The following is a 20,239-nucleotide window of genomic DNA, read 5'->3' as shown; positions in this document are numbered from 1 at the left end:
CTGTATGTGCAGTGAGACATTTTGTCTTGTACTGGATTGTTGATTCTTGTTTGGAATAGTGAAGCCTCTTCTAAGTGACGGATGGGGTCATCCAGTTGCCTCTGATAGGACTAGAATGGCATCTGAAACCTCATCCTCTAAACCAGAAACTAGGCTGCCCATGAGTTATGTCATCAGTGTAAATAGATCCCAAGGCATATCTTCCTGCAGATATTTGAGCTGTGCTTGCACTTGAGACACTCTACTAATACTAATGTTATTTGTGGAGTGATTCCATGTCTGTTCTGGACTGAGTTGCAATGGAAGCGGATTACGGGGAATATGTAAGCCAGGTGCATCTGCTAGTTCATTTTTAGTTGCTTTGCGCCATCTATTGGTGAGATGGTAATATTTGTTCTGGCTGATTTTTACAAACATTCTAAAATGACGGCTTATTCACTATCTCCTCCATCAAACCTCAACACCAGAATTTTCTTCTTCATTCTTGTTTATGCCACTTTATCCTCTTCTTCAGCTACATTTTCCCTTAAATGTTAAATATTAATATTGGTCCATGACTCATAATCACAGAAATATGTGATTTTTGTTATTGGATTGTAACACAGCTCTAGCAAGGAAGAAGCTGACTGCCCATTTTCTATTGATTGTTAGCTTTTAGGTTTTTTTTTTGCATAGGTTGGTGTATACCATAAAATCATAGAATGTCTTAAGTTGAAAAGGACCTTAAAAATCACCTAGTTCCAACTCACCTGCCGTAGACAGGGTTGCCTGCCATCAGCTCAGGCTGCCCCGGGCTACATCCAGCCTGGCCTTGAACACCTCAAGGGATGGAGCATCCATAGCTTCTCTGGACAGCCTTGTGCCAGGGCCTCACCACCCTGTGGGTGAAAAATATCCCCCTGATACATTTTTCTTTGGTTGGTTTTGGGTTTGCTGTTCTGTTTGTTTGTTTGTTTCTGTGTTTTGGGATTGCAAACATCAGAACTCCTTCTATTTTGGAAACTGAAAATTACTTAGCTCATGATATTAGAAAGCCTGAAGGAGTTTCTCTTCCCTTTCTCTTCCATCCCTATGTTTGATACTTAGGTCCTGATTCAAAAAACACTTGAACAAATTATTCATTTTAAGTAACAGAGAAAATCCTTCTTGTCTTCAGCAAAGCTGAAGGTAACAAACACCTCTATATCTCAAACAGTGATGTGTCAAGTATGGAAAAAAATCTCTTCAGCCAGGAACTCACTTTTAACAATTTACCCAATAAACGGAAATAAATCCCTCTGAAAACTGGAGATATCTATTCAGATGATATTTTCCCAAGACAAATAGTTGTTGCAGGGAGATGCGTAAGATTTCCAGAGCATTTGAAGCTGAATGTATACACTGAAGTATGAGCTTGTGAGGACGTTTCATTCTCAACAAGGTTCAGACAGAGCACTAAAATAGTGGGGTATTTCTTTTAAATACTTGATCCACTATATCTTCTGTACCATTAATTAAGATTGAAGTAGGCTGGATGCTTTGTCTTGCATGGCTGCCATCTCTTGTAGTGGAGCCCAGGATGGAGCTCATCTTGTAGCAGCAGTAACTAGTGGTTTAAGCAAGAGATCCTGTTCTGCTGTTGAGCACAGTTCCCTACGAGCTCAATTTGGCATCTTGCAGGTTTAGGAGTAGAGAAGTTAATGAAATGAAGCTCAGTCCTGATTCTGTTTGGAACAGAACCCCAGTTGCATACAGGAAGGGCCTGAGGCTTTCTACCACTATCATGGTTATTAATAAACTATTTTCTTCCTTCTCTTACAGGGAACTCCAGGGCCGCCAGGCATTGCTGGACCCCCTGGACCACCTGGAGCACCAGTAAGGAAATAGACTTGGTTTTGTTGTTGTTTAGTTTACATCAAAGAGAGAAAATAAAATAAAAAACAACAGTTGGGGAGAATGTGAGATTTAGACTTTGAATTTCAGTGGGAACTGAGTCAGTGCCTCTGGCAATGTGTGCTTTCTGTTGTGTTTTCACCGTGAAAAGCCCCATCTGGCCCTGCAGAACAACTGCACTGACTACTGGAGCCCTGTTAGCGCTACCGGTAAATGAGTCAATATCTGGAGGACGCCCCATGGCAGAGATCTGACTGCTTTGGGAGGGAAAAATGTATTTGAATTGAAAGCAGCCTGTAAAGGGCAGAAATGCTGATGCTTTTTGTGTCTGCTGGATTATTTTTTCAGGGACTGCCAGGAGAAATTGGTGTTGCTGGTAAAATTGGACCTCCAGGACCAGCTGTAAGTTTTGAGGGACAACTTGCATTGCCTCCCTGCTCTCCATGACCTTACATGTTTTACTTCTAAACTCTTCTTTTCCTGCAGCTTGCCTACATATCCAGTTTTAGTGCTGGCTCCAGTACTGTTTCCTTTAACACAGACATTAGACTGATGCCTTTTGGCTTACCAGAGGTAGTTGTACTACTCCTGTACACTGGGATTATAATGTTTTACATGGTACCTTTCAAAACTTAGTTTGCATTTGGTAAAACACGACTCTTCCAAAGTGGAGTTTCTTGAATCAGGTCAAAGAAGTGAAATAAAAATAGTAACTATAGCAGAGCATTGCAATTTCTTTTGGCTCTTAAGTCAAGAAAGGTGTATTATGAAATACTTAGAATTGAGAAGTGACACTTTATGCCTGTGGTGTTTAGAGACTAACTGATACCTGAAAAGAGGACAGAACTTTTTCTCACCATTTTAGATGCATTGCAAGAAGTCATTTCAGTTCTTATTTTGCTGAATACTTCCATCTATACTGTGTAATGCCAGTCTTTATATATGCATAAGAAATTACTGACGTTTAAAAGGTGAAAGATCTTTTTAGAAAGTTACAGCTACAGGCAATGGAGAATTACGGAGAATGCTATTTCTAAAGTTAAGACTCCACTCTTCATAAAACTTCTACTTTGCTGTTTGTCTGTAACAACACTGACATCCTGTGGACAGTCACTAAAATTACCATGCTGAATACAGCCAAGCAGATACGTGCATTGCCAGAAATTTTGGGTAGTCTGAGTTACAGTAGTGAAAAAGGCAGAAGATGCATGAGGTGTTTTAGCAAATCTTAAGCTTAGGTTAGTGGCAAGGGGGATGAACTCAACATACTTTGTCTGATCTTTCAGTTATAAGTTTAAGGAGCAAGCTCTTAGAGCTGGTAATTTTCTCTTATTTAGGGCTCACCAGGCAAAGATGGATTAAATGGTCTTCCTGGGCTCCCAGGTCAGAAGGTAAGTGTCACCACATACACCAGCGTAACCAGCTTACCTAGGCAGCTTATCTGGGTAAGCAAGAAAGTGTAAGCTGAAAGGGGAACAGATCTCCAACAGATCTCCAGGGTCAAACACATCTCACCTGCTTCCATCCCTGGAGCTCCAAGGTCAAGCCAGCTGATGTGATTGATTTGTACTGAGTCCCTGTGAAGACTGAATTGGATTTAAATACAGCAGAGAACCTCTTCCAGTCTTCAGCTACTGCATTTTATTCAGCAGACATGGCTGAGTGTAGCAGACAGAGAAGCTTCTACTGTCAAGCTAAAAAGCCAAGGAGGCTGGCAAGTCAGGGCCCGTGTCCAAGGCACAAAGAGCGATAGAGTGTGTTGGGCCCCAAATACATTTCTTTTTCCTCCTTGAAGAGCAGGAAAGAGAATATACCATCCCCCTATGTCTCCTGTGGAGCCATGTGGAAGAGATGCGTCTCTTTGTTTCTTCCTACTACTTGTGCCCTGTTTGTAAGTTCATATGAATGACACATTCAAGACGGTTAGTTTCCTCTGCTGTTCTGTTGTCTCTGCAGTTAGAAAATGGAGATTTTGAGCAGGAGAAACTCTTGTTGAGTTCCTGTAGTCATGCAAATAAGCGACAAAGGAATGAACCATATTTTGTCTATGAGTCAATCTAGGGAATCATAGAACCACAGAATGTCTTGGGTTGGAAGGGACTTTGAAGCTCATCCAGTTCCAACCCATGGCTGTGGGTAGGGTTGCCACTCACCAAATGAGGTTATCCAGGGCCCCATCCAGCTGGACCTTGAACACATCAAGGGATGGGGCATCCACAGATTTTTTGGGCAGTCTGTACCAGTGTGTCATCACTGATTTAAAATTTTCCCCTTAACATCTAAGCTAACCTGATTATAATCTCCTTTTAAGTACAAGAAGGTTGTAGTGTGCTGTTGCCCAAGCCTTACCTTCGCCAGGCTGAATGAGCCCAGCTGCCTCAGCCTTTCTTTGTAGGAGAGGTGCTCCAGCCCTCTGATCATTGTTGGAGATGTGTCTGCAAATAGTACTTAAATGGTAGAACTTTCCAGGAAAGATACTTTCATGTGGCTCCATTTACATCCTCAGTCTGATGCTGGGGATCTGAGTCAAAATATTCCTCATCATTACTACACTTCAAGATGTATATTAATTTTTCACGTTCTCTGCAGGGAGAACAAGGAGAAAAGGGTGAGGAAGGCTTTCCCGGAAAAGTTGGCCCTAAGGTAAGGAATTTTATTTCTAAGTTTGCTGTAGCCACTGAGTCACTCAAGGTGTGATTTAAATGGCCTTGTACTGAAGTCAGGAGCCCATGATTCTCCTAAAGCTGGAAATATAAGAGGGTGAGCAGACATGAAGGCTCAGTGCCTTCACTATTCATTGCATTCCAAGATACAAAACCCTGTTTGCTGCTCCTTTCTCTACTCTATGTATATAGGAAGATGTGACCTGGACCTTGCATTGGGTCTCTGTGGCCAGGGGTCCCAAGCCATCAAAGAAGACAATTTCAGTGCCTTACAGAATGTGGGTAGAATAACATGAGCTAGGGCAGTAGGGAGGATAATTTTCTAAAGAGAAAGTATTCTTGCAAAAGGATTGGGTCCTTGCAATGCTAACTTTGTACTTTTGCTCTTACAGGGAGAACCAGGAAGCCATGGCCAACCTGGTGAGCAGGTGAGCAGAAATATGGCGCTAGCAACAACACCTGCCTGCCAGAGCAATACAGAGTGATCACATACAGTAACAAAGCCATTTGCCAATAGCTTCCTTTGCCAAGGAAAGTGCAAGTCAGCAGATAAAGCTCACAGTTGGAGAAAGTAATGTTCCAGAGCAAATATGCTAAATCAAATTTTGTCTGTGTCTCAGAAAATTCAGTCATCTTGTTTCTGGTAGATAAGGAAAAATGGAAGGTGGCATAAAAGTGATTGTTTTTCCTTCACATTAAGCCAGTGTGCTGGTGATGGTTCTGGGTGATGATGACCTTTTTGTAAATACATGATGCAAAGGGCGATGCATCATTTCTAGATCATAAATGCTTGCTAGGAAATAACCCTGCGTGACTGTCAGAAATTACAGTTATCTTAATCATTACATATTAAGACTTAAGTTTCAGCAGCTAACAGCAAGGGAGCAGGGGAAACATTCTGGAATTTCCTAAGGCATACAGCTGTCTGGAGTCCAGTGTGGAGCACTAACTTTCCAAAACACCTCTCTCTATAGTGTGATATTCTCCACATGTTATATCAGTGTTATCTTTTCTGTCTTCTCAGTTATAAACTATAATATTGAATAGTAAGTACAGACCATTGGAGGACTTCATCTCTTTCTGAATCTGGAAGTAAACAGCTAGTAACAGATGTGTGAATTTAGGTTTTGTGTGTGTGTGTGTGTGTGTGTGTGGGTGGGTGTTTTAGTCAGTTCTACACAACCCTCCAGAGACTGTTCTTGTACATTGTATTTCTGTACTTTACTAATGAGCACATCATGTTGTCTTGTGTCAGACATCTTACTAATGTTGAGGTACATCACAAAAATACTTCCTTCTTGTCTGCCTAGTTATCCTGTCAAGGGAGGAAAGTGGATGGATTTGACATGATGAGCTTTTAACAGATCCACATTGGCTGCTTTTTATTACCTTCCTGTCTTTCAGCTCCTAGCCTCCAGCTTGTATTGGTAGTGAGAGTAGCCTCAACCCGGGTACAACATCTTGTACTTGGATTTGTTCAACCTCATGAAGTTCACCTGGGCCTGTGTAGGCCCCTCTGGGTGACATCCCATTCCTCTGGTGTGTCACCTGCACCCCACAGCTTGGTGTCATCAGGAAACTTGCTGAGAGTGCACTGAGCCCTACTGTCAGTGTCATTGCACTGAGCCCTGTGGAACGTCACTCATCACCAATCTCCATGCAGACACTGAGCCATTGACCACCATCCTCTCATTGTGATCCTGCAGCCAGTTCTTTATCTGTTGAACAGTCTGACCTTCAAATTCATATCTTCCCAATTTGGAGAGAAGGATGTTGTGGGGTATCATGTTAAAGGCCTTACTGAAGTTAAGATAGATGACATCAGTGGCTCTTCCTTTGTCCATTGATGCCATTACACCATCATAAAAAGTTACTAGGCTGGTCAAACAGGATAAGCCCTTGGTGAAGCCATGCTGGTTCTCCTGTATCACCTCCCTATCTTCCATGTGCCTTAGCATAGCTTCCAGGAGGATCTGCTTCATGATCTTTCCTGGCACAGAGGTAACACTGATAGAATGGTAGTTCCCAGTATCCTTTTCACCCTTCTTAAAAATGGATGTGATGTTGCCTTTTTCCCAGTCACTAGGGACTTCACCTGTTTCCTGTGATTTTTCAGATACCATTGAGAGTGGCTTGCTGTCTACATCAGCTAATTCCCTCAGGATTCTGTAATGCATCTCATTGGGACCCCTAAAAACTCATTAGTATTTTTCTTCAGGATCTTTCAAGAGACCAAATTTACACTGGGTGTTTTTGTTTTTCCTCCAAACTCTCCTTTTTCCCTTTTTAGTTTTATGACCTCTGTTAATCTTTCTCACAATCTCTCATCATCACCCAGGATCCTGCAGTGGCTCTCAAAAGGCATTGCACTGTCGTCACCAAATGTCACTGTCTGTCAAAATTCATTAAACATCATCCTGTGTTCCCAGCTATTCTTGGTTAGCAAAACAGAATTGTAGAATCATAGAATCATCTTTTTTCTGACCTCATTTCTCTTCATTCATTGTATCTACACCATTATAATGTTTAGACTCTTGCCATAAAGAGTTAATCTCTTTAACCTGAGGATTAACGATTCTTAGTTCATATTCATACAGCACATAATGTAGTTGGGTTCTGTCTATGACTGAGATCCTGACTATTTTCAGCTGACAATCTGGTTAAACCTGGAGCCACCTGTTATATTTAGAACAAACCACGTGACATAGAGATTACAATTAATCCAACAGCTTGCATCCATTATAAAGCAGAAACTAAAAAGTGAGGTGAAACAGAAACAAATCCAAACATGAGGAGATGCATTGAGATACACTTGCTTATCAGGTAACATCTGTTCTGTTCAGATTAATAGTACTGGGTCTGCATATTCTAGATCCTTAATAGATGCAAATAGAAGTTAGATTTATTTTTTTAGGTGCTCTTTTTTTGCTTGCTTGCTGGGTGCTATTATGGAACAGTGCAAAGAAAATATATTCTAAATTTTATTATATCACTTATCAGTAGAAAGAAAAGAAGAAAGGAAAAAAAAAAAAAAAGAAGAGAAAAGAGGAGAGAGAAGAAAAGTCTTAGCTGCTGTTTTAAGTAATTCCCCTAGAAAAAGAAATTATCTGATAATTAAAGAAGATCCTGTTCTCTCTCTCAGCAAGCTGCATGTAGAATAAATTACATGCAAAAAATAGGGGAGGTTTTGGCCTACAGTATAGCCTACATATATCATGATGTAACTAGGTATCAAAAAGCAACCATCTGCAGGCATTATGGATATTTAACAATTCACCATCTAGTATCAGCCTAAATCAAGGATTCATCTTTCCTAGCCTAAGGACATTGGCTAGATTAATCTACCCTGAGAGTCAGACTTGATGTACTTTTAATCTGACATGAATAAGTGAAGAGTTGTCCCACCAGTCTTCTCTTTCATTCTTAATTGCATTTGAAACTAATGAAGTTCTTTAATAGAAGCCATGCTTGATGAATGTTCCTGGATTTCATGCATGATTTTCTCTTACTTTCAGGGTGAAGCAGGTCTTCCTGGTCTTCAGGGTTTACCTGGACCGAGAGGAGAAAAAGGAGACCAGGTGAATCTTTGAGCCATAACTTGTTTTTATTTGTCCATTTGGTGCCAGGAGGACTTATCTCAAGTGTTCCTAGATAATATTTTCTCTCAGTGATCCAGTTGTGGTGAACAGCTGATTGACATCTAGGAAGAACACCAAGTAGCCCTTCCAACAGGGTGCTTCACTGCTTTGTGACCATTGCTAATTGCAGCAGAGATGTTAATGAACAATGTCGATCTCGAACACTGGAGATTTTGATTGATGCCGTACTCCTAGTTAGGCAATAGAAGAGGCACAGAGCCCTTCAGGCCTCACTTTTAAATGTATCTGTGTGACTTAAGAATATTAAAAAAATAAAAACAACTAAAATCCCAAATTTCTCTTGTCACTAAGCACTGGAGAATACTCCAGAGGGTTGGATTACTATCTGATGGCTTAATTTCCACCCAGGTCCTGGCCAGCTGCAGACCTTCAGAGGCACCTACACACTGGAAAGTAGTTGGATCTGGCAGTGAATTTAGCTGTGACATGGAGGCCATTGGTTCTGATAGCTAACTATGTGTTTGAATGCCAACAAGAAAGATTTACAATCAACAGAAGTACTACTGTTTGATTTGCTATACTGTATTTATATTGAAGTGTAGAGTAGAGAATATGTTCTTGCTATGAAATCATATAAATGTGGGTCAGTTATCTCCTGTTTTAATATTGAATATATACATTTGTATATGCACTTTGAGGAATATTCACATCATCCTTGTTAAGCATAACCCATTCAGGCCACCAAGTTTCCTGGGTGATTAAAAAGGTAGGCATCAGTAAATGGATGACTTGGAAATCTTTCAGCGTAAACAGATTTGTAAAACGAGTGTCCTGTCTAAATCTGAGGTGTGTTCTGCTTCTCTTGTTCAACTGGAAAACTGAGCATTGTTACTGCATCAGTCAACAAAACCTATGTGCAAGTTGATTCAGGATTGGTGCTTTCCTTTCCGTGAGCGTAGTCACTATTCTTTAGCTTTTGAAAATAATGTTAATTTTGTGAAGCCATTTCAAATATCTTAACTGCCCTTTTAATTGCTTACACTACATCTTGGACAAGTAAGATCAACTGAAAGTATAAAACGAAACTGATTAAATCAAATCAAAGTGTGCATATTTCCTTTTCCTATTTTTAGGGAGGAAAGGGAAAAGATGGTCTCCCAGGACTGAAAGGGGAAAGGGGAGAAAAGGTGAGTCATGAAATAAGCATGCTCCTCTTTATAGAATCATACAGTCATAGAATGGTTTTGGTTGGAAGGGACCTTAAAGATCTAGTTTCAACCCCCTGCTGTAGGCATCCCTGAGGGTTTTCAGGAAGCTTCCAGATGTGGCACGTATGGGCATAGTTTAGTGAACATGATGGTGATAGGTTTATGGTTGGGCTAAATTTTCATAGTATTCTTTTCCAACCTTAATGATTCGGTGATGTTCTTTGCCACTGGTATGGGAATGTTGTATTCTCTAGCGAGCCACCAGGATGAGACCCGTGTGGGTGAGGTGAGTATGGGGCTCTGCACCAATGAATAGAGGAGAACCACAGGTTACAGCCCATATGCCTGGTTCTGGCTACTGGAGGACCATGTCTGTATCTTCCCCAAAGCTGGTGTGCCTGGGGCGTGCATGTGTATTTGTTAGCAAACCAAACTGGACCAATTGGCAAGTGATGGAAGATTTAGGCCTTGGCCAGCGTATCAGGCAAGTGATGAGTCCATGTTGGTCTGCCCAGGGGACTTGTGAATGTGGTGTGCATAAAAAAAGGAAGGCAAAGGCCGTGTCCCCCATGCCGAGTCCCCAGATGCTGAGCTGGGCCCCAACAGCCACATGGGAAAGACACAGAGGTGGTGGCTGTACATTTACCCCTTATAACAATTTTAGCTAAAACATGCTTTCCAATCAAGATCTCTGACAATCTTCAACCAAAAATGTAAGTTAAGCTCTATGCCAATTCTACAGTTGCCCTTGGGTTAAATTTCATCTGAGAATGTTGTATCTTCTAAATGATAATGGTGATTTTTATTTTCTCACCTTTTATATCCATTGTTATACTATTCTCTCTCTAGGGTGACACAGGTTCCCCTGGGCCACCAGGCATACCTGGAACAGTAAGTAAGACACTGTGCTGCAAAAACATTGTAGGCATTGTCACACTTCTGCCACACAGGTGCCTCAGAAACAAAACTTTACAAGATCTATGCCTCACTGTTGAAACATCAGGACTTATTTACTCTCAGACCATCTATCTCCATGGGTTCAAAAGAAGCTCTATAAATTTACGTTGGTCTTTTGTGTGATTTTTAGAGGTTAAGCACTCTTCAGTTTCTTTGCAAACAGCTCTTTTCTGTGTGCTTGTTGCATGATTGCACTTAAAGCGAACTTCTGATATGTTTAGCAGCTGTAGGAGCTGATGGTAAAGATCATCTGGGTGAAGATGAAGAGCATGTTTGTACTGATTTTCTAGGCAATTTAGATGTTCCCACCTGAGACCTCATGGTAAAACTGATACACTAAGAGCAGATACCAATGAACAACAACTTTTCTCTCATGGTGAACAATTTCTCTTTTACAAGAACAGCAGAGGGCTTCACTTCTCACTGACAGTAACTTATGGCTTGGAAGAGCTTGTAGCCTTTGCTGCGTACAGTGTCATACTGTGCTGAAAGCCCAGAAAGATCTTCTCCTAAAAGAACTTGATAGGTATTTTGGGTTCAGGACTGGATCTAGTGCACAAACAAACCTCATGACAACACCAATTCATTGTTTCTTAAATGAGACTGAACAATTCCTTTCAGATGCATGAGTGTGATTAATGTGGAGTTAACTCCAGGCACTCAATGAGCCTCACAGTTCCCTCCAGCAAAATCTGAGTAAGCAGCTTGGAGCAAGCACTAGGAACAGGCTTCTCACTGCAATAGAAAGTCTGATCCCTGTTACAGATCCTCTGGAAAGTGTCAAATGGCCACTTTTCAGCTTTTCTCACCACAGCTGGTTGCAGCTGCTGCATTCACAGATCATGAGGAGAATATTAATCAGGATCTGTTGGAGAGAATCCAGCATCTACAAACCTTCATAGAGCAGTGGAGGAGAGGAAGTATTACAATTTCTTACTTGTGGTCAGCTAGGCCTCAATTAGTCTGTGACCGAGGGTGTTGAATAAGATCATGTGAGAAGGCTGAGACTGATGAATTTCATCTGTAAAGATAGCTATCAATTTCAGCATGCTCTCATTTCATCAAGGACTTTTTTTCCTGATTTTGTCAGTTTTGATAATTATAGATGCTGCTTCTCCCTACTAATTGCAATCGTTTTATATCTGGCCACTCCTTCAGGATGACCAATGTCATAAGACAACCGGTTATGCTGAGTTGTCTTATAAGTGGTACAAAACAGAGAGCTCAGCCTTGAAGTTAGAAAGTTTAACGATACTGAAGATGTTACAATGAGTTGCTCATTTATAAACCTCCTAATGGTTACATGGAATGCATCATCTGTAATGACAAGGAGAAAACATAAGTTTTTGCATTTCCAGGAAAATAGACAGTGCTTCTTTTAATACTTTGGTTTCTTTTCCAGACAGCCTTCTTCACCCCACATCCTAGGATTCCTGTAAGTAATGTCTCTAATAAAGATGGCCTCTAGCTTGTTGTCTTTAATGTCTGTCAGAGTACCTCAGTCCTTCCAATGTTATTTAAATGCTTTCATTAGGGAGGTCAGTTTGGGTCTGATTCTGTTTAACATCACCATATTAACCAGCAGTGACAAGAAGCCCACAGCTGTCATGATTATACCAGCATCCAAACCAGCTTCTGCCAAGACACAGCTATATGCTGTCCACTGTTTAAATGAGGAATGCATTGCAGAGTACATGATGGAAATTAATTGGCATTACTTAAGATCATATATTGTGTGTGTGGATAAGCTTGTTAATGATCAGGAGGCCTTAGGGCATGTAAGTGGCAGAAGTGGGCTGCAAATGTGGCATGAAAAAGAGAAAGTGTATGACAAGTTCGTCAGAGATGGAGGAAATGGTAATAGTGCTGGAATTGGTGACAATTTATTTGGCTCTCTCTTCACCTTAGCTCATAGATTGCTGCTATATATACAAAAGAAATAAGGCTTCAGGGGAGACCTCAACGCTCTTTCCAACTCTCTAAAAGGAGGATGTAGCAAGGTGGGGGTTAGCCTCTTCTCCCAGGTAACTGTGACAGGATGAGAGATAATGGCCTTAAGTTGCACCAGGGGATGTTCAGTTTGGATATGAGGGAAATTTCTTCTCTGAAAGAGTGGTGAGGTATTGGAACAGGCTGCCCAGAGAGGTGGTCACTGTCCCTGGAGGTATTCTAAAAACACAACACTGAAGGACATGGTTAATAGGCACAGTGGTGACAGCTTGATGGATGGACTTTGATGATCTTAGTGGTTCTTTCCAATCTTAATGATTCTATGTAATATGCGGAATAATAACAACTTATGTGGTCTTTGTAGTGCTGCAGTCACAGGAGTTTTCTCTTTGGTTTTGAGTGCACTGCTCTTCTAAACGAGCTACAGGACTGTGAAGGTTAAAAGGCCTGAACTGGTGTCAGCAGGTCAGATCACTGGTATTTCTCCACGTGCAAGTTTATGGTAATGGCATTTACCATTTCACACAACTGCATATAGCATTGCAAAGTTTGGGAGGAGAAAGGGAGGTTACCTTTGATTTACAGCTTTAGAAATTAAGGTGTCAGAAGGTGGTGATATACCTTAGGAGGTTGTCATTGGTTATGTTCTAGAGGCCGCAGCACCAGCAGGCTGCTGAAAACTGTCCTTCAATCTCTAAAATGCAATACTTGCCACTGCTTTCCACTGATTATGTGGTGTATAGAAACAGAGCATGACTTACACAGGCAGAGGCAGGAAACGCATTGTGAATAAAAGACATCACCTCCATTACTGTTTTCTTATTATTAGCTTAAATCAGTTTTATTTAAAACACACCACAGTATTTATCAGAAATGGGAAACCTCTAACTGAGTGACTCTGAGCTCCTCTTTCCCAATCACCACAGCTCAGTTGCGTGTTTTTGGTGCAGCTTGTGCTGTGGACTCAGCAGAAACTTAATGGCCCAACAGGGCAGTAGAGGGATTTCTGCCATATATATATATGAATTCAGAGCACTGAGTGAGTATTTCTTGGAGATGAGGCTTGTGAGAATGACAGTGGTGGTCAGGTATTACAGTTAGAAAGGAGCAAAACAGTAAAACAGGAGATGGCTCCCCACTTTGCCTTCCACCTCCCATTGCAGCTGGTTACCACTGAGCCCCCACTTTATTTCCTCTCCTTTAAATGGCACAAAAATGATGAATGCATTAATTGGGACTACAGGAGGACACTGCCAAGAGAGGAGGTCAGGAAAGCTGTGAGCACAGATCTTGCCCAGCTTGGTAGCAGCTGTTAGTTGTCACCACAGCATTTCTGTTCATTGAGCTGTAGGAAAGAAGTAGGTGGCAGCTGATTAAGTCCAGCTGCCAGGGCCAGAGGTGTCTGCAGTGTGCAGTACAGGCAGGAAGACTTAATGGACTCTGTGGGCAGTCATGGATTCGGCAAATTTGGGAAGGACTTGCAGGTAGTTAGGATAGGAATTGCCTTTGATTGTGGCTGCGCAAAGAAACCAGTCTAGAATTTTGCCAATTATTCATTGACATGCAAGTCAAATGTTGAGGAAAATGTAGGAAAAATGAGAATATTAAAAATAAATAAATAAATAAATAAATAATTTACCTCTTAAGCTGTTTCTTCTCTTTGCAGTCTTGTTCTCACTAATAGTACACGTCCTTATTTCCATTTAGTAATACCATACTTATCTACAGATTTATTACCATAAGCCTGTGCCTCTTCTCTCTTACGCACAACAAATTTCAGACACAGCTGAGCGGGTTTGTCTCAAACAGGCTCCAAGTACTTCATGCGGTTGCACCATCCCTCAGAAGGCCAGTAGATGGCATCAGGGACTGCCTGATTAAGAGTCGGTCACACCGGGTTCTGACTGTGAAGGGAAATTCTTCAAATCATTTCTTACAAAGCATAATATTTATTCATAATGCATAATATAAACAGACATAAGCAGTATTTATGCTATTACTTTTATTTTGTCTGATAGAGAACCATTTGCAAACAGACTTTGGATTCCCAGGTGTTGCAGAAATGATCGGCAAATAGCAGATGTGAATAAAATGGATTATAATAAATGGATACTTGAAACAGGAAGCAGGATTTTATGATCTCCCATATAGAACCTTTTAACTTCTGAATAAAATACAAACTGATCTGCTCATGGGTTCTGCATTTCTACTGATCACTATTCCTCGTGTGTGTGTGCTGGGGGAGCTTAATTTGCTGCTGTTCTTACTGTTTTTTGATTGCATAATTGAAACACTGCATATGATAAATAATAAATAAGTGAAGATTGCTATTGCCTGAATACATATGGTCTTATAAGTAAGCAGACATGGGCATTCAAGTAGTGTCAGGTTTTCTCTGGCTAATTCCATTATTGTGTGCTGTTCCATTCAATTTATAAAAAGCAGAAATGCAGACTTACTGATTATTATTATTACTGATTATTATTATAGAACTCAACACAGAGTTGGTGAATGCCTGCATGAAAGCTTCTTTAATGAGGAAGAACAAGGATAAATTATAACTGTTTGTCATTAATAGTAGTGCATGATATAGTGAATTGGCATTGCAGGAAAGAGGGTAAGTTGCAGAAATGTGTGGAGTTGTTGGCAGAACTAGAGATTTGGAAAAGCCGTGTTATACATATCTTAGGAAGTGCTCAAGATTCCCTCAGTCCTAAAGGTGGAAGAGCAAACTGTATTTGGGACACTTTCCATGCTGTAGGATAGCTTTAGGCTTTTGGTCTTACAGAGAGACAATGCAATGCAGTGGCCCTGTTGCTTTTGCTGTTGGATGTGTCACCTGGCCTATTAATACACTGGAGCAGAACTGACCAGATTTTAGGGCTGAAAATTCTTTAACTACTCTTCTCCATGTAGGAAAACTCTTCTCTTTTAAAACTGAATATTTTTGCAATTAGTATCATACCAGTCTTAGAAGTCTAGACAAAAATCTCCAAAGTCCTGTGAGGAAGGTACTCTATGCCAGAAACGGATATCTGGTCAAAAGAGTCCTCTTACAAAACAAGACTAGGATGACTTCTAGGTTTTATTTGTCTTGTTTTATATCAGGGTGAACCAGGACCAAAAGGGGAGAAAGGAGATCGAGGAACAGGTGGAGAACCTGTAAGTACAGCTAACTATTTCATAAGTCAGTTTTGAGTTCTAGCAAGAAGACATGAGAGCTGCCTCTTTTGAAGAGAGAGTGTGGGACATTCTCTTTCCATAGGCAGGAATCTTCTCTCATCAGAAAACGCCACAGGGGTATTTGGCTTTGACTCCACAGGAAGATGGATTAAATGAGATTAAGCACCTAATTTTTTAGCTCTGTGCCTTACTGGCTGAAGAGTATGAAATTTGCAATAACAGAACTTGACTGACAGTGGGGCTGTACAGGATTTATTAAGGATTTTGAAATGTGGCCTGTCTAAATAGTGCAGTTGGCTACTCCATTTATATTCAGCTCTGCTCCTGTTCTGGAAGGAGCTCTCAGGAGAGGTAGCAACCTGTGCAGTCCCAGCCTCCATAAAAATCACTCTTTCTTCTCACTGTGTGTGTGTGTGTGTTGGGGGGGGGGGTGGAGATAAAATCCTTTGATGAAGGGAAGAATTGAACTGTTTCTTTCAGCTCTTCCACCTGTGCCTCTGTTTTTGCAGGGATTACCGGGGATCCCAGGTAAACAGGGTGTCCCAGGACCTGTAGGACTACAGGTAAAAAGGGCAGAACTTAAAGCAAATCTTTCATATGACAGAGAGGGTTGACTTCATGGTGCATCTCACTGTGAATAATTCTTCCCCTGTACACCAACATCCCATTTCTCCTACATCATTCTAAGTACAGGGACTACTGTACAGGTATTTGTTGGACAATATGAGGAGAATCAAAGCAGAAATGTGACATCAGTGTCATCTGAGGTACTGTTTCCAAGGGCACTTCTCTCTTCAAACTCTCCTTCACCTCTTCTTCAAACTCTCCTTCCCAAGGGCACCTTGTATTGATGCCACCAAATCACAGGTCTCACAGATAAGTTACTTCAGTACATTAACAAGATGTTGCAGAGCATTAAGATTCAACCCCAGCTCACTTAACCCTGACAGCACTATTGCTCGTGTTAAATGGATTGATAATCTTAATTACATTCTGAAAAATTCCTGGATCGTGCACAGTATTTCCACTGAGGTATGTCTCCATGTGAACACTGAAGGTTATTTACTCTGCCTACATTTGTGCTGTGTTCAAGTCACAAAACCATGTATTACTTGGGGATCATCAGCAAAACTGGTTAACAGCAGCCTTAGCATCCTGAAAAAAACAAACAAACAAACAAACTAAAAAAACCCCACACAACCCAAAACAAATGTAATACCATGCAACTTTCAAGTAACATTTGCTAAAAAGGGGACTAGATCAATGGATAGGCTCCATTGTGTTATGCCAAAATCCTAATGAAAGAACTAAGTAGCATGTAGGACCACAGCAAACTCCTTGCACTGTAATCTGTTTTGACCATTTCTAAATGATTGTTGGTATTTGAGAACTGCAGGCAAAACCTCCCCTTTGCAAGGAGACCTTCGGAGTTCAGCTAGGATGGAAGCATCAGGTTGGCCTGAGGATAGGAAGCAGCTTCCCCCAGATGAATGTTTGCAAGTTTCAACCTGTAGTACAGTGAAATAGCCTCTGAGCTGATCAGTCATTAGTAATTCTTCTTATGTCTCAGGGTTTTATTTTTATATTTCATTTTCTTGCTGCATGGAGAGCTGGGAGCCATTTCCTCAGCCTTTAAACTCCTCTGTGAATTGATTAGCTGAGTGCATGTTCAGGCATCCTGAAGTCTATTTGTCTGGCAAGCAGTCCCATCCCATCTCTAATCAGCTGGTACTTCTTTTCTTCCTGCACAGGGGACGAAGGGGCAAAAAGGAGCCCGAGGAGAAGCTGGAGCCCCTGGAGAGGCTGTAAGTAGCTGTTTTCCCTTGCAGCATTTTTCCTTGGCAATAACATGCCTAGAGGGACTTGGAAGTCCCTCCCTGCCTTGCTGATTCATGGTACCAGGCTGCTTGGGCACAGGGCACATCCTAATCTACAGCTGAAAGAAGAGTCACTGCTGGTGGGCAAACAGATGCAGCTGCACCAAACCAATCAATGCCCCAATCAGCCCAGCTCTAAATTGTTTGTCTTTTTTTGGATAAGACTCCCTCTCTAACAAAAGCTGACTTTTCTGGGTGAAGTGAGGCAGAGCTTGCTGCTGCACTGTGCTATCAGCCCAGCCCAGGCAGTCAGCTGGTGCATAGAGTGAGCTTCCCAGCAGCAGCCAGAATTAGTTTTTGATAAAAGTTGGTTTTAGGCTTCGTAGTCAATTTTGCTTTCTTTAATAAAGCCTCATCGCCAGAGGAATCATTTAATATCACTTTTTGAGGCCTGTATTCTACAGAGTGCTACTATTGTCTGGCTATATGCTAAAGAACAGCTCGAGATTCAAGTCCTGTCTTATTACTATAGCAGTTGTATACTCCCTTTGTGTCTGAATAAAAGATCACATACTTTCTTTGTAAGCAGAGAAGGAAAACTGAAGAACTGATTCAAGTAATGACTGGGAGAGAGGATGAAGACATTCAGTGTCAGACTGGACAGGGCTCTGAGCAACCTGGTTGAGCTGTAGGTGTCCCCAAAAGACTTTATGGTTCTATGATTATATGTATATAAAAGCCATAGGAAATCCAAGAAAAGCATCCTAGAGCACTGAATTTCTCCATGTGTCCTTGTGTTTATGGTTTCCTTGCTTGGAGTTGTGCTCAGACATTGTATTTAGCAGTGCTTTGACCCTAAACTCTCTACTGCCTGTCCTCAAGTCTCCATCACCTTCTGCTGAAGGACTCCTTAGACCATGTGGAGAAAAGCAGCTAAGGGTGTCACACTCCTTCTAAACCTATTCATTGATTTTATTTTGTAGTATAAGCCGGTGGCTTTAAGAGCATTAATGATATGGAAATGCACACATATGCCTCTTGTTTACCATCCCATGATAGACTGCACTGTTTCTCATGTTTCTTTTGTTTCATGGACTAGTAGCTGTGAATAACATAGTAATGAGGAAACCTTTAATTCTCTTGCAGTGAGCCTGATAGACAGTGATTCATTTGCTGTGAATACACTTCATAGTTCTGCTGTGGAAGATTTTCACCATCTCCCAGCTGTTTGCATTATCCCCCTGCATGAAATTGCTACCCAGATCTTCCAGTAGAAGGGGTTTCTGTATTCCAAGTCAGGTAGATTATTTCAGTTGTGCAGATGTTTTTAGATAGTCTGCCTGTTTTCATCCTGAATGGCTTAGGAATTTTGATAGAAACTCTTTTCCTTGTGAAGCTGTGACAGCAGGTGAATCCTGGCCTGTGTAGAGTGACGAGTAACTCAAGATGGTGACTTAGACCTGATACTATCTGGTTTAGAAGAAAATGTCTAACTGCAGCCTGGTAACCCCAAGCATATATCTCTCTGGGGTCAAAATCTGAGAATATTTCCTCCCATGTCCCCCATGCATGTTTGGAGGCATACATGCTGAATAGGATTGCAGACAAAAATGCTTGTAATTCAGAACAAAAGCACTCTGCATGGTTTGTGGTGCTTGTGTGTCTAACACAAATGAGTATTTTTCAGGTTTTTGTTTTCAACAGAGCATATTTTCTTGGCCAAGGTTTTGATTTTCATCCTAAATCAACATACTTTTCTCTGTTCTGTTGATGTTTTGGGCTCAGACCTTTCTTCCTGAATCTGAGCAAGGCTTAGGATTTATTTTGATGTGGGTAATTTAAGCTCCCGAGAATCTTCATCTTTATTATTATTTATTTTACTGTTTCATGCTTCTTTACACTACAAAGTGTTTAAAAAAAAAATGCTGTTGCTTTGCTTTGTGCTTGTACAACACCTTGTATGATATAAACTCCAGTTCCTCTTGTAACATCTTGTTCCTAGGTGGTACATGTTGTGAATTACATATGTACATAAATTTCACTTTAAACAGGGTGCAGTCGGACCAGTGGGACCTCCAGGACCAAGAGGATTGCCAGGAAATGTGGTATGTATGCACCGCTGTATTTGATTTCCCATCTGTGCCCTGATCTCTTTACTTAATGTTTTGTTTTTCCTTCCATGGGAGTTTACTATCAGATTCAAAAGACTGTGTTTCATCACACTGTTTTACAGTTGAATCAAAAGATGTGGAGGCACCTGGGAATGGCATTTCTATGAAACATATTTTCATATTAATTTGTAGCAACAAGGAGGCATGGAGAAGCTTTCCTCCTCTTCAAGTTGTAAAGAACACTTTTTTTTTTTTTCTGCCAGCTCCTCAATAGAAGAATTACAGTGTTTATTGTCTCTCTTGTTTTGTTTCCTTCACCTCATTTCCATTTGGCCTTTCCCTTTGAAAACATAACTTTGTGATATCAAGATTGCATAGTAAGAACCTATATTTGTTATGAAAATATGTAAATATTAGATTCTAAAATCAGTGCCTTGAAGTTGTACAGCATCCTCTTACCTCAGTACACATTCATCACCATCATTATATTGTGCCTGACAGAGCTTTTCGTGTCTGCACAGAAGCCTTTAGACCAACTCTACTCCCTGCTCCACCACTGTAACTTTCTATTTAGTGCTTGAGATTTCTTTAGAATTACAGTAAAGTAAGTGAAAAACAACACTTATACCTCAGGTTTAAATATGTTCAGGAATAATGGTCTAGCACAATGGCTAAAGGCTCTTAAAGGCAGAGTTTGACAACTAGGCAGTCCAAATATTAAATAGCCTTTCTCCTAACTGTTAATCTGCATTTCATTTAATTCTATAAGCACAGTGATTTCAAATGGGAATATGATATCTAAAATGAAGACTTTGTTCAATCTTACAATCCTTTAAACAAATTTCTCTGCCACTAATACCAATATATTACTTATAAAAG

The 20,239-nt window shown here is 40.8% G+C and overlaps 1 protein-coding gene across 3 annotated transcripts in view; it reads left to right on the top strand.

Annotated features, from left to right (window-relative positions):
* The window catches only part of COL22A1 (collagen type XXII alpha 1 chain), a 216,651-nt gene that overhangs the window by 148,325 nt on the left and 48,087 nt on the right, over nt 1-20,239 (top strand). For all 3 annotated transcript variants that reach the window (XR_001553652.2, XM_015856410.2, XM_032442913.1), the window contains exons 25-37: nt 1,801-1,854; nt 2,221-2,274; nt 3,210-3,263; nt 4,462-4,515; nt 4,928-4,963; nt 8,051-8,113; nt 9,268-9,321; nt 10,192-10,233; nt 11,702-11,734; nt 15,358-15,411; nt 15,942-15,995; nt 17,184-17,237; nt 19,301-19,354. Coding sequence is in view for 2 of the 3 variants with exons in the window: in XM_015856410.2 (XP_015711896.1) it covers nt 1,801-1,854; nt 2,221-2,274; nt 3,210-3,263; nt 4,462-4,515; nt 4,928-4,963; nt 8,051-8,113; nt 9,268-9,321; nt 10,192-10,233; nt 11,702-11,734; nt 15,358-15,411; nt 15,942-15,995; nt 17,184-17,237; nt 19,301-19,354 (660 nt within the window). In the remaining variant the exon portion in view is untranslated. The remainder of the gene's footprint in view (nt 1-1,800; nt 1,855-2,220; nt 2,275-3,209; nt 3,264-4,461; nt 4,516-4,927; nt 4,964-8,050; nt 8,114-9,267; nt 9,322-10,191; nt 10,234-11,701; nt 11,735-15,357; nt 15,412-15,941; nt 15,996-17,183; nt 17,238-19,300; nt 19,355-20,239) is intronic.

Source organism: Coturnix japonica, chromosome 2, assembly GCF_001577835.2.
Source record: "Coturnix japonica isolate 7356 chromosome 2, Coturnix japonica 2.1, whole genome shotgun sequence".
NCBI lineage: Eukaryota > Metazoa > Chordata > Aves > Galliformes > Phasianidae > Coturnix > Coturnix japonica.
This window is presented reverse-complemented; position numbering and strand designations above follow the sequence as displayed.